The sequence below is a fragment of the Rhipicephalus microplus genome, chromosome 1, assembly GCF_043290135.1.
Source record: "Rhipicephalus microplus isolate Deutch F79 chromosome 1, USDA_Rmic, whole genome shotgun sequence".
NCBI lineage: Eukaryota > Metazoa > Arthropoda > Arachnida > Ixodida > Ixodidae > Rhipicephalus > Rhipicephalus microplus.
This window is the reverse complement of record NC_134700.1, coordinates 280,230,443-280,244,851: the sequence shown is the minus strand read 5'-3', so window position 1 is coordinate 280,244,851 and position 14,409 is coordinate 280,230,443. Positions and strand designations below refer to the sequence as shown.

Genomic DNA, 14,409 nt, shown 5'->3' with positions numbered 1-14,409 from the left:
CGTCGAGCGTCTCTGAGGTCATGAATCGAATTAGTGCGCCTGTACCTCCTCTCCACCCGCCTACGAATCGTTCGTAGTCGTTCAAGTTCTATATCAAATTCTGTACGCTTTGATGTGTATTTAAAGGCGCACTTAACCTCTTCCATCACATTTTTCATTACCTCCTCAAGGCCGCATGCGATATCATCGCATGCCTCTTCCACCTTTGCCTTGTACATTGTCCAATTTACTCTTCTGTTAGTTGACGAGGAGGAAGTTGGACATCCTGTGACCTTCAGATACGTTGGAATATTATCACTGCCGTGAGTCTCAATGTCAGTGAACCATAGAACTTGTTGGGTGAATTGCCGTGACACCAATGCAAGATCCAAGCAACTACTATATCTCGAATACCACGCAAATACGTTGGACTGCTGCCATTCATAACGTAAGTTCGTGGCGTGAAGCGAATTCAGCAAGTTTCCGGCCTCTGGTATCAATCTTTGGGCTTCCCCAAAGCAAGTGATGAGCATTAAAATCACCAATAACAATCCAAGGTCCAGGTATAGCGGTCAAGATGTCATGTAGTCTCTCACCATCGAACTGACCAGATAGTGAGATGTATGCGCCGATAAGTGTGAAGGCTACCTTCTTCTTTGCAACGCGGAGACATACGTATTGATTTCCGTTATGGGGTTGCACCAAATGTGGAATGTAGGTTAAATCTGTGCGGATATATATAATTACTTTGCTGGGCTCACCACAAGTCGATGAAGTGAAGGCTTCGTAGCCTGAAAGCTTTGTCGCTTTTGACAAACTTGGTTCACATATTACTAATATAGGAAATTTGTTACGGAAAATTTAATGTCGAAAACATGAGATCTGTGATTTAAGTCCTCTGGCATTTTACTGTAAAACTGTCGCACTACGTACTTCGTCTCGGAATGAAGGCAGTGAAAAAGCCATTTTGTCTATGTGAAGTTGGCAAGCACTGGACTCAGGGCATCCAATACTTTCACTGCGCATCGTGCTGCAGGCGTGTTCGTGTTGCCTATAAGCGTGCGAATGGCATTGATGAGATACTTGATCATCGTCAAAATTTCTCGGTCACGCTCTGTCGCCTCATCTTGGCTAGATGCAGAAAGTGGTGCTACCGGTGCACATTCCAGTTTTTCTGCAGGGGTTATCCTTGGAAGTGATGGCCATGCTTGTTCCAGAGCCTCCTTTTCAGGGGCAGCATTCTCGGTGCACGTGTTTCTTCTGTCCGGCGGTGGTGATGAAGCCGATTCAATGAAAGAAGGCTTTACAGAAGACTTGATATGTGGGCAGGCTTTCTAGATGAGCGTCGGCGACGAGAACGATGTCGCTTAACGACAGCAACCGCTTCTCAGTGAGTCGAACGGTCCCTCACCATTTTCTTCAAAACCGAAATCTCCTGCCTTATTTACGGACACTCTTTTGATGTGGCGTCGTGGGGCCCTTGGCAATTCGGGCATTTATAGTAATTAACCTTACAGTTGTCGGCAGAGTGTGGTGCACCACAACGAGAACATGTTGTAGGATTTCCACAGACGGCGCTCACATGACCAAATTTCTGACATTTTCGGCACTGAAGCGGCTTAGGGACAAATGGCCGCACAGCATGTCGGAAATGACCCAACTTAACATGTGTCGGCAGGCAATCACTCTTAAAGTCTATCTTCACACATCTCGACTTTCCTAGACGGCACACCTGTAGTATTTGGGGCCCATCATTAGCAGGCTTAATAATAATCGGCAGACCTTCGTTCGAGATGGTCACATCGATGTCATGTATGACGCCTGTAGTTGCCTGATTTCCTAGCGGAATGATAGTGTGAACATTCATGCCGCCAAGGATGGTAACTTTGCTCAGTGAATCTGACGCTGACGCTTGAGCGACGTCCACTGCTACAACATTTTTCCGGGGATTCACACTGATATCCTTAATACTGTTCGGCACCAGTGCCTCGAGCTCTGAAGATACAGCTTGCCTGTTCAGTAGTCTCATGCTGATGGACGGTTGCGTAGGCAAGAATAGGACGGTGTACCTCGGCGGGCTTTTCGGGGCCCTCCCAGCAGATGCGTCCATGGATGCCCTGAGCATCCTCCGCTTTGCTTTCTGGCTCATGACGGTCACGTACTCATCGTCGGAGCTATCGACGCTCTCGGCATTGTCAATGAGGGTAGCCTCGCTGTTACTGGAAAGGCAGTTTCGCTTCCTTGAGGCTGCCGGCGCTGTCGCCGGCAACTCGGGTGGGCGTGCAGATGAGTCCACTTCCATCGCCGCCGAAAAGGGAACTATGTTCCCCGTATAACTGCGAAAATAAGTGAAAAGTCTTAAAATGAACAGAAGCTATACTAAAAGGCACTATGTAGTTACTAACTTAAAATATCTGGCGGTGAGAACCATTGTTGGTCATCAAACCTCGTCCTACGTGCCCAGTTAGTTGTTGTGTTCATATCGCGATAGGCTACACCTGTCGTAGTTGTCAAGTTGCGGTGATAAGTGAATGATCGCCACTGCGCATGTGTAACCTGGAGCCACTTGTATATAGGGGCGTGTGCCCTATGTTACGGGGTTCGTTGTGCTGTTGTGAGGCTGCCCTTTGGCATGCCTGAATAAAGGATTCGAAAAGCATGCCCTGGTTCTGAAGTTACAACATGATTGGCGACGAGGATGGGATCCAGACAGCAGGAAAAACAGCAGCTGTTCGGGGTGGTGCCATGCTCGGAAAGCTTCCAGAGTTCGATCCGGACGGTGACAACTGCGATGTTTTCTTCGAGCGATTTGAGTGTTTTGCAGCTGCTAACGACATCGCAGAGGATAAGAAGTTGCAAGTGCTATTGACGTCCATCGGGGAGAAGGCATACGTCACGCTGAGGAGCCTTCTTCTGCCGAAAACGCCTACCCAGGAGACGTATGACGTGGTCATCGCAACGCTGAAAAAGCACTATACCCCAAAGTGCTCCGTGGTTACGGAAAGATACCGTTTTAACCAACGCAATCAAGAACCGCACGAAAGCATCAGCGACTTCATAGTAGGACTCAAGAAACTGGCTGCAACATGTGAGTTCGGCACATTTCTTGAGCAAGCCCTGCGAGATCGTCTCATCGCGGGATTGTGTTCCGACAGCATACGGTGCAGGCTTCTGGCGACACCTGATGCAGAATTAACCTGGGAGCGCACCTGCAGCATTGTAGCAGCCATGGAATCTGCTACTAGAGGCACTCGGGAAATGGTGGCGACCCTCGCAACAGGGACCCCCGTCGACAGCGACGTTCACTGGAACAAGGAAACGGCAGCTGGACAACGGCCAGCACCCGCTGGGGACTACGCACGGAGTTTCATGCCGAAAACCACTCCAGCTGCAGGTACACAAGAGACTAAGGGGTGTCATCGTTGCGGTGGGCGGCACTCTCCTGTAAGTTGTCCGTTCATGAACAGCCGTTGTTTTAAATGTAACAAGAAAGGCCATGTAGCCAAAATGTGTAAAACTAGGGCGCCTATTCATTGCCTGGCTAATGATGCAACGCGTGATGAGTTGTTGACACTGTGTCACACAGACCGTAGGTCGGGCACGCCTGCCATTGTGGTGCCGTTGCTGATAAACGGAAAAAAGATTTCGATGGAGCTAGATACAGGCGCAGCCGTATCGGTAATGTGTGAAACAGAATGTTTAAAACATTTTCCCGATGCAAGTTTCAGGGAAACAGATGTTAGGCTAGTCACCTACAATGGCACGCCTGTCACGGTCAAAGGTATTATGGATGTTGATGTAGAGTACCAGAGCCAACACGTTCGCTTGCCACTAGTGATTGCTAAGGATAGCACAGGGGCTAGAATGCCAACATTATTAGGGCGGGAGTGGCTAACGAAAATAAAACTCGACTGGCTGAATGTGGTACGGGTGCAGAACGTACGGGAAGAAGCACAGATAACTGATAAGTACCGCGAGGTATTTCAACCAGGATACGGGGCCATTAAAGGGTTTCACGCTAGTATTGTGCTTAAGAAAGGCGCTACTCCTGTTTTTTGTAAAGCGAGACCAGTGCCATACGCGTTACGCGAGCAGGTAGAACAAGAGCTGCTTAATATGGAGAAGGCAGGCATTGTGTACCGCGTGAGGCACAGTGCTTGGGCCACCCCACTGGTGGTTGTGCCGAAAAAGAATAATGGCATTCGACTGTGCGGGGATTACCGGGTCACCGTCAATCCTTTCGTGGTAGTTGACCATTACCCTCTACCGCTGCCTGAAGATATATTCACCACGTTGCAAGGTGGAGCTGTGTTTTCAGTTCTCGACCTGAGTAAGGCGTATCTGCAACTGGAATTAGATGAGCACGCTCAGGAACTGCTCACCATTAACACGCATATGGGCCTTTTCCGGTACAGGCGCCTACCCTATGGTGTAGCCTGTGCACCAGCCGCATTTCAGGCGGTAATGGACCAAGTCCTGAGGGGCTTGCAAGGCACGGCTTGCTATCTTGACGATGTCATCATAGCGGGAGTTAGCTACGAGCAGTGTCGTGAAAGAGTGGAACAAGTACTCATGCGCCTAAGCGAATACGGTATCAAGGTCAACGCGGAAAAGTGCAGCTTGTTTAAAAAAAAGAGTAACCTACTTGGGGCACGAAGTTGATGGCAATGGGTTGCACCCTACCAGTGACAAAGTAAGGGCGATAAAGAATGCACCCAAGCCAGACAATGTCACGCAACTAAAGGCATTTTTGGGACTGGTCAATTTTTACGCAAAATTTTTACCAAATGTAGCTACAGTCCTGGAGCCTCTTCATGGCTTGCTGCGCAAGGAAACCAAGTGGCACTGGTCCCGACTATGTGACGACGCGTTCAACAAGTGTAAAACGTTGTTGACGGATGAAAGTGTGTTGGAAATATATGATGTGGCAAAAGAAATTCAGCTCACGTGTGACGCTTCAGAGTATGGCCTAGGAGCCGTACTATCGCATGTCGTGAACGGCCAAGAGAAGCCTATCGCTTTCGCCTCAAGATCGCTATCAGTGTCCGAGCGGAACTACGGACAAATAGAGAAAGAGGCACTGAGCATAGTATTTGGAGTAAGAAAATTCCACAAGTATCTATATGGCAGGGCATTCAACGTTTTAACGGATCACCAACCACTGACGGCTCTTTTCGACCCAAACCGACATTGCGGTGCCGTGGCAATTGCCAGGGTACACAGATGGCTGACATTTCTAGCAGACTATCGGTACAAAATTACGCATAAGCCGGGCTCCGCCATATCGCATGCTGATGCTTTGTCACGGCTACCGTTGTCGGAGGGGGGGCATGACGAGGACACAATTTGCTACTTTTCCACGTTGTCAGATTTGCCGCTGACCGCGAAAGACATTGAGCGTGCAACAGGGTGTGACAGTTTGCTGCGAGTTGTGCGAAATAGGATATGGCAAGGTTGGCCAAAGACTGTCAGTGCGGAACTGCAACCGTTTTGGGTTCGCCGATTTGAGCTCACGGTGGACGAGGGCTGTATTGTTTGGAATAACAGGGTTGTTGTTCCTGAAAGCTTGAAGACTGTAGTACTAGCACTCTTGCACGAACAGCATCTCGGGATCTCAAAAATGAAGGCTGTTGCACGGTCAATGGTCTGGTGGCCGGGTATCGACGATGCCCTTGAACAGGCGGTGCGCAAATGTAGTATCTGTCAGGCAGTACTTCCTGCAGCGCAGCCAGTTCCTTTGTTTCCATGGAAAGTTTGTGAACACCCGTGGCAACGAGTCCACTTGGATTTTGCGGAAAAAGAATCGCAAATCTTTCTTATTGCAGTAGATGCTTTTTCCAAATGGATAGAGGTTAAGTGTATGCAGTCGACCACGGCTGCGAAAACAGTCGAGGCTGTGCGTTCCTGGTTTGCGTCTCACGGGTTACCTGTGGAAGTGGTTACTGATAACGGGCCTCAGTTCCGCGCAGCGGAATTTCTAACTTTCCTGAAAGCGAATGGCGTGAAACATACGCTCACCCCACCGTATCATCCGCAATCTAATGGAGCGGCCGAGCGAGCGGTGCAAACAACTAAGAAGGCTCTCCTGAAGCAGTTAATGGATGACGAAAGGACAGGTACAAACAGGTCACTACAACATCGCCTAGATAATTTCTTGTTCTCGTACCGCGCAACCCCGCACACTTTCACTGGGAAATCACCAGCAGAATTGTTTCTGCGACGGAAACTGAGGACCCGCTTATCATTGCTACGACCAGATGTGAACGGTGTGTTGACTGACCAAGCAGAGGAAGTGAAAACATCCGCTGACAAGCGGCGCGCAGTGTTTCGTTCTTTTGCGATGAATGAGTGCGTACTGGTACGATCAGTGCGTGGAGAGACTGTGAAGTGGTTACCGGGTAGAGTGTTGCAGGTAAAATCAATATGCACATACTTAGTGTTGGTGGGAAATCGTGTGCGATATGTGCATGCCGATCATTTGCGCCACTCCTGTCTGGAACGGGAGAAAGAGCCAGCTGTGGACGACGAGTTCGAGCTGCCGCATGTGCCCGAAGAACGGGACCCTACTACTTCGACGACGACGCTACCACCGATTACCCAACACCAGTCGAGCACGGAGCGTATGCCGCAGCCGGACATGACTACGCTCCGGAGAAACACCCGACAACGCCGGGCGCCTGATCGCTGGGGCTATAGTAGCCGTACTTAAAGTTGTCAGAAAGGGAGTGTTGTGTTCATATCGCGATAGGCTACACCTGTCGTAGTTGTCAAGTTGCGGTGATAAGTGAATGATCGCCACTGCGCATGTGTAACCTGGAGCCACTTGTATATAGGGGCGTGTGCCCTATGTTACGGGGTTCGTTGTGCTGTTGTGAGGCTGCCCTTTGGCATGCCTGAATAAAGGATTCGAAAAGCATGCCCTGGTTCTGAAGTTACAACAGTTAGTTTACTCTCATGTATGGCTCAATTCGGTCCCGTGTGAACTACGGGCATCAGAAAATGTATACAGTGCCCTTCGCGACGCTCTTTATATGTTTAATCAGGCGCACCTTTATCACCTTGCAATTGGCGAAAACGCTGAAGAAATTTTGAATGACATAGGAGGGCGTCGTAGGTGCCAGATGGTAACCTTAAAGTAGCAAAAACATTGTAGAAACGAACACAATCACATTTGAAATAAAGGCCAGTTTACGTGTTTGGTTATGAGTGTTCATGAGTATGGTGAAAATCAATACTTTTGCAGCATTACGACTATACTTTTTTTACTAGCAATAAGATTGTGTTTCCTTCCAGCGCCTCTTCCTACGATAAAGACCGCACAAATCGCTGCTTGATATACACTTTTTGTAAAGTATCCTTCACCACAACAAAATATTGAAAGGACAAGTATTGGTTGTTTTTTTTTTCAGTGCAGGCGTTTGTCGGTTGCCAAAAAATGCAGAAATTATCGACGATGATTGTAACTCTCAACGGATAGTCAAAATATTCTGGAACGCTATTGGTCTTCATATTTATATGATTTGACGTCTATAGAATAACTCGTGCTTAGAATAACTAGCTAGCATACATTTTTTTTTCAATGCGAAATACATGCCAGAAAACGGACACGTTAACCAGCGCATAGGTAGCGGTAAAGTAAGTTAGCAGCTCGTGGGTCTTAGAGAATGAAACCAAGGCCTCAGTAGACCATGGCCGTAGACTTGCATGCGCGAATGCACTCGCTCTTTACATCGGTGTTGCAAACTCTGAACGCCAAGCCTCCAAGGGGCAGCGTTTCGTAACGTCTCATTCGTTATTTTGTTTGTTTAGATGCGCCGGAATATTCAAAGCATGTGAGTGGTCCCAGACGTTGTGCCTGCGTATGCATGGAATTATTTTGTCCACCACCGAAACAAAAATATGCATCAAATTGCAGCGTTTTAAGGGTAACCGAGACTTGTCTCATTTAGACTCAACGTTTCGAGCTACAACAGAAATATTTGCATTCATAATAGTATCTCAAAACAAAAAAAAAAGGCGGAGACACAGAAAGAACACATCAACAGGACGGGCTCTAGACATCAACTGATTTTTTATTGAAAAATCTAAAAACCGCCGGACAATTCTTGAGCAACGAAAAATAGTATCAAGTTTTAAAACGCGCTAAGTGACCCCTTTTTGATAGGTTATTTTTTACGTAAGCTGTCTGAAAGAAATGAAATGTCTCTATTTTATACACATACTTTAAACATATTTTAAAAAGAGTACTGAAAACGAAATGAAAAAAAAAATTGCCAGATCCCACGTACAGTGGGAATTGATGATATGTGAAGCACGAATGAGAAACGTTGATAAGCCACTTTAAAATCACCACAACGTTACGAAGTGGAGGTACATGATACCGTACATGACTTCCGCGTCATGATTATCATGTTTGCATGTGTCGTTTATCTTCGTCATCTATTCACGTCACGTGATACCAAATTTAGTATATGTGGAGATAGCGAAACGGCTGCGAGCACGCTATGAGCGTGTTATGTTGTGATGTTCTTACTTGACATTCGTGTCACGATTATTATGTTTGCACCAGTCATATATTTCGTCATCCATTGACGTCACGTATACCAAATTTGGTATATGTGGAGCTAGCAAAACATCCGCGAGCGCATCACGGAATAACAAGATCCCGATTGCAGTGGTCTGACGCAACATACATCGACAACATGCCACCAAGAGTTCAAATAAATCGTTCCGTTAAACATTGTCTGTGGGTGATATGCGGTAGTGGTGCGGTGAATAATTCTGCATTCGGACAGGAGTGATTGCAACTTGTCGGGCAGAAATACACGGCCGCGATCACTGAGCATTTCCGGGTGGGGGGGGGGGGGGGGCTTGTGGCGGTGAACAAAGCTGCGTAGAATGAACGAGGCAACCCGTCTCTTTTGCTGTTGCGGCAGGTAAGGCAGTGGTTTAGGCGTATCTTGTCAAATAATTTACAGCGACGACATTCCAGCGGTCGTCGGCGCCAGTACATGGGAGTAGCCCATACAAATCAATGCCGATGCGATAAAATGAGTGGGCTGGGCAGGGAAGTGGCTGGAAAGGTGCTGTGGAGAGTAGCGAGACTAGTATGCTTTGTTGGCAGGCGAGGCAAGAGCGGACGTATTTGCAGACGAAGCTATACAGGCCGCGCCAGTAATAGCGTAGACGAAGGCGCGTGTACATCTCAAACACGCCACCTCAATCTCACCACACTGCGGGTCATTGTGAAAAGAAGAGCATAAGCCCTGACCAACATGGTGGGGTACGACTAATGACCATGTGCGGCCATCGTTGAGGCAATTGCGGCGGTATAGAAGGCCGTCGTGGATAGCATGATGCGGCACCTGGCGGCGGAGTGCTCGTGGGGCTGGTGCGGCCAGGGGTCTTGACAAAACGTTCAGAATTACGGCGGTTCATGGGTTCTTTCGTTGCTCCGAGACCATGTCCAAGATATCAAGAGGCGAAATATCGTGATCGTGACTAGATGCGTTGGCACCTGAAATCAGTGGGAAGCGGGACAGGGTGCCAGCATCGGAGTGTCGGCGGCCAGAGCGATATACGGCGCGGATGTCACATTCCTGGAGTCGGATAACCCACCGAGCGAGGCCACTTGACGGATCCTTGAAGTTTCACAACCAGAAGAGAGCATAGTAGTCTGTTACAACACCAAAAGGACAACCACACAGACGGGAAGCAACCTTATGAAGATCTCATATGATGACGAGCCACTCTTTCTCGGTTACGGTGTGCTTGGACTCGGATTTTGTGGATGAACAACTAGCATATGCAACCACGCACTCGGCGTCGGCACGATCACGTTGTGCATCACAGCACCAAGGCCGACAGCACTGGCATCAGTAAGAATTTCTGGGCATGCGCCCGGATCGAAGCCACGAAAAATGGCGGAGACGTAAGCAGGCGGCGAAGTGTCGTAAAAGCATCACCACAAGCTTTCTATCAAGTAGATAGGTCATTGTTGCCTTGAAGAAGTGCATTGCGGGGTGCGATGACAGGAGCGAAATTTAGAATGAAGCGTCGAAAATATGAGCATAGGTCATCGAAGCTGCGTAATGACTTGAGGTTAGTAGGCTTCGGAAACACGGATACGGCATTTTAGCAGAATCATAGCATAATCAAGTTTAGCAGAATCAAGTTTAGCAGATTCATAGAGAACGCCTTATTTGGAGACGACATGCCTTAATATTGTCACGTGGTTGTGACGTGGTTGAAGGGAGCAGATTGCAGGTCGAATATTAAACTGTTTATTTCGGGCTGAACTTGTGGCCACATAAAAGAAAAGTCAGGACGCAAGACACTGACACTTATAGCGGCTAGCAGAGCGTTGGCCGTTGATCGAGTGACAAGCGGCGAAGTGTGTCGGCATTTATACACTCGCCATCGAATATTCTATCGTTATCGCTATAGCGATGACGTAGGTTCCAGAATAATCAAGTGAGCGCAATCTTAACAAAAAAGTCTACTGCAGTCCTGAAACTTCTCGAATACTGTAGGTGCAGTTTGCGCAGATAATTATTGACAGTGAAATGGGGCGATAACGAAAACTCGAAGAGGAAATGTGGCCATATAATTAGTTAGCGAGCTGCGGATAGACACTTTTTCAAGTTAAGCTACAGACCGGCATTTTGGAGACCTGTGAATGCTTGATGTAATCGGCGTAGGTGGGTTGGAAAATCTGGCGAAAAGACGACAATGTCATCTACATAGCAGAGACAAGTGTGCCACTGCCCCTCCGCGATGGTCTAGTGGCTAAGTTACTCGGCTGCTGACCCGCAGGTTGCGGGATCGAATCCCGGGTGCGGTGGCTGCATTTTCGATGGAGGCGAAAATGCTGTAGGCCCGTGTGCTCGGATTTGGGTGCACGTTAAAAAATCCCAGGTGATCAAATTTTCCGGAGCCCTCCACTACGGCGTCTCTTATAATCATATGATGGTTATCGCACGTTAAACGCCACATATCAATCAATCAACAAGTGCGCCACTTAAGACCACGCAACATGCCGTCGACCTTGCGTTCAAAGGTGGCAGGTGCGTTGCAGAGACCCAAAGGTATTACAATAAATTTCTCAGCCAAGGGCACTTGCTAGTAGCCAGAGCGGAGATCAAAGAAAAAATTTCCCGAAGCTTCCCTCGGGGGAACACTGAGGAGGATGCGGACCATATAATTGGTTAACGGGGTGTTAAAGTGCGACTTACTTGGGTCGATGGCTAAATTGGTTAACGTGGTTGTGAAATGGGGTGTTAAATTGCGACTTACTTGGGTCGATGGCTAAATTGGTTAACGTGGTTGTAGGAGGGGGTGTTAAATGAGTGAACACGTACACACGTATGCGAAAGGGCGGCGCTGGTCGAAGGGACGTCGATCATTGTGTTTGTGGATTCGTTGGAATTCATTTCACCGCGACCTTGGACGTCGACGCGCCGTACAAACCAACCGACGAGCGGCAACTGAGCGAGCGAGCGCCGACCTTGAGTATATATACAGCACGACGGCGCATGCACTGTCAGCTGTTGAATGTTCTCGAAGCGCGACGCCACATGCGCGTCCACTGGAGAATCAGGAGAATTGTAGATGTCGAACACGGTGTGTAGAGGAGGAAGGGTGCACAGATGGTGGAGGAGTGAAGCGCGCGCGGTGTGTAGAGGAGGAAGGGATGCACAGATGATGGAAGAGTGGGCGACGGCGCGACGGCGCATGCGCGCGCGTCAGCTGTCGAATGTTCGAGAAGCGGTGCGGACGGCGCGGACGGCGCACTACAAGGCGCAAATATAAGATGCTCCGCATCTAAAAAAAACTCTGCTCTTCGAAAACAGTCGAGTGCATCATGAACTCGTGGCAATGAAGTGTAAAACGAACGCTCTGCGTTGGTCCTTCTTATCCTGTCAGCCTCTGGCAACATCATCTGTGAAGCTTTGTTTGTCCTGTAAAGCGTGCTTCGCAGCAATATGATTATTATAGAGGAGAAGCCAATGCAGTTTTTGGTACTGACGTTTGTTCAATGATGTCGTCTAAGCAGAGCGCCGACTGAGTATTTCCTCAGCGCTCAGCAGTCATCACGTGACGTGAAATGAAAGCAAAGCAAACAAAAAGATAATGGTATTTATCTAGGTTAAATTAACAAATAGTGTGTACTGCGACGTCTCAATGTTCGCACATGGGCCACTGGCTTCGATTCTGTCCTGCCTACAATTCAGTTTTGACACTTACCATTCACTACTACGTTTCTTTCTTTCTTTCTTTCTTTCTTTCTTTCTTTCTTTCTTTCTTTCTTTCTTTCTTTCTTTCTTTCTTTCTTTCTTTCTTTTTGTTTGCTTCTTTCTTTCTTTCTTTCTTTTTTTTCTTTTTTTTCTTCTTTCTTTTTTCCTTCTTTTTTTCTTTCCTTTTCCCTTCTTTCTTCCTTTCTTTTTTCCACTCTTTCTTTCTCTCTTTCTTTCTTTTTTCCTTCTTTCTTTTTTCTTTCTTTCTTTTTCCCCTTCTTTCTTGCTTTCTTTCTTTCTCTCTTTCTTTCTTTCTTTCTTTTTTCTCTTCTTTCTTTCTTTCTTTCTTTTTTCCCTTCTTCCTTTCTTTCTTTTCCCCTTCTTCCTTTCTTTTTTTCCTTCTTTTTTCCTTTCTTTTTTCCCTTCTTTCTTTCTTTTCCCTTTCTTTTTTTTCTTTCTTTTCCCTTCTTTCTTTTCCCCTCTTTTTTTCCCCTCTTTCTTTCTTTTTTCCCTTCTTTCTTTTTCCCCTGCTTTATTTATTTCTTTCTTTCTTTTTTCCCTTCTTTCTTTTTCCTTTCTTTCTTTCTTTCTTTTTTCCCTTCTTTCTTTTTCCTTTCTTTCTTTCTTTCTTTCTTTCTCTAACAATATCTAACTTTACAACAGCAGTGAAAATTCTGAAAACAAGGATAAAGTCCTTTACAATGCTTCGTTCAACCTTGTCATCTGAATTCGCGCTGTTGGTTAATAGATCATAAGTAACCGGATCGCTCGCCATTACCTCCCGAAGAAAATGTGCTTCATTAGCACTATAAATGCTATCACACGTCGGAAAGACTTTGACAGCTACAATACACCGCGATTATTTTTTTAAAAGCCAGGCTGGACATTCATATGAAGGAGGCGACGTATTAAGTCGCACACAAGTGGCATAGATCTAGTGCATCCTTGGCAGAAGAAGGCAACCATTTGCCGCCTGAATTCAGTGCGTTTGAGCTGTTATACTGTCACCGTCGGTGTAGCATATTACATGTGTCAGAGTATCAACAGTACCCAACAGTACACGGTGGTACTCAAGTCATGGTACACCACACGCAAGTGCAAAAAAGTGTGCCGGTTTACCAAGCTGCGGAAGAGACACGGTATTACGTGCTTCTGAGCCTCACATTCCACACTGTGTTGGCTTTTCTAATATGAAAACGATGGCAGAAAACGCTAAAGCGGCTGCAGCTGCGTAAATGAATCGAGTGGTTTCCCATAAGTAAAACAAGAATGAAAGAGCAAGATACGTGGACTAGTTCTTACAAAGACAAAATAGAGAGAGAGAAATAAAAGAAACGCGACATGTTACGTGTTGCAGCGTAAAGGACGCGAGAAACGCTAATTAACTTGTTTCATTACAGTCTCTCCATTGCTGGATGTTCCACGAACTTGTTTCATTAAGCGCTGCAAGGGGCAACCAATTAACGTTGCCCGTGAGAGCCCCGCCCCCCCCCCCTCTCACTTCAGGAGTACATATATAAGCCTTTCTTAGCGGCAGCTGTAAGAATAACAAATTGTGAGCGCGAGTTTGTGAAAGTTATTTTCAGAGGTTGAACGAAGTAATGCCACCCTCGCCGAAGCACAGTTATTTCGCGAAGGAACAGGCATGGCGCCAACCGGCTTGGGGAATAGTTAACACGAGGTTCTCAAAGCAGTAACACCTGTGTCAAATGAAATACGTAGCAGTATAAACAAAACTAATTTAATTACAGAACATAGACAAGGGTTGTTCATTGTGAAGTGTAGCCATTCGTATGCCGGGCTTTGCTTTCTTTATGAAGGAAGTGCGATGAAAAGAAAATGAATCCGCGAAGAACGAATCTATACTTACACTCTCATCGCTAGCAAGCTGATCTATATTGAGTTTATCTCCGCCGCCCCCCTCTCTCTCTTAGCAAACGTGTATGTGAGGAAACGTAAAAGCTTTATGAAGACCATGATATAAGGTAAATCGGCAGTGGTTGATAGCTTCAATCCAAGCTTGCAGCAACACTCGATGTCCGCCATTGAAAAACGAAAGGGAGCTGCCGTTTAATTGAAGCCTCCAAAGTGTTGAAGAAAAGATAGTCAACGTTCAGTAGCCTGGCAAAAAAAAAACGACGTTTCATGATTGAAATTCAGCCTCTAGAACCTCTGCAAGAGTGCAATTATACAG

At 46.9% G+C, this 14,409-nt stretch overlaps 1 protein-coding gene across 1 annotated transcript; it reads left to right on the top strand.

The window, feature by feature from the left end:
- Positions 1–2,661: 2,661 nt before the first annotated feature.
- Positions 2,662–9,614, top strand: LOC142767304 (uncharacterized). Its single transcript, XM_075868751.1, has 2 exons — positions 2,662–3,423; positions 9,507–9,614. Exons 1-2 carry the CDS (start codon positions 2,662–2,664, stop codon positions 9,612–9,614), a joined length of 870 nt encoding a protein of 289 aa, XP_075724866.1.
- The last annotated feature ends 4,795 nt before the right edge of the window (positions 9,615–14,409 follow it).

Bases quoted from the DNA above. Each gene is read 5' to 3' on its own strand.
- LOC142767304 (XM_075868751.1), top strand. From the start codon at position 2,662: ATGATTGGCGACGAGGATGGGATCCAGACAGCAGGAAAAACAGCAGCT. The intron at 3,424-9,506 runs GTAAGTTGTCCG...ACCTGAAATCAG, and splicing joins GCGGTGGGCGGCACTCTCCT to TGGGAAGCGGGACAGGGTGC.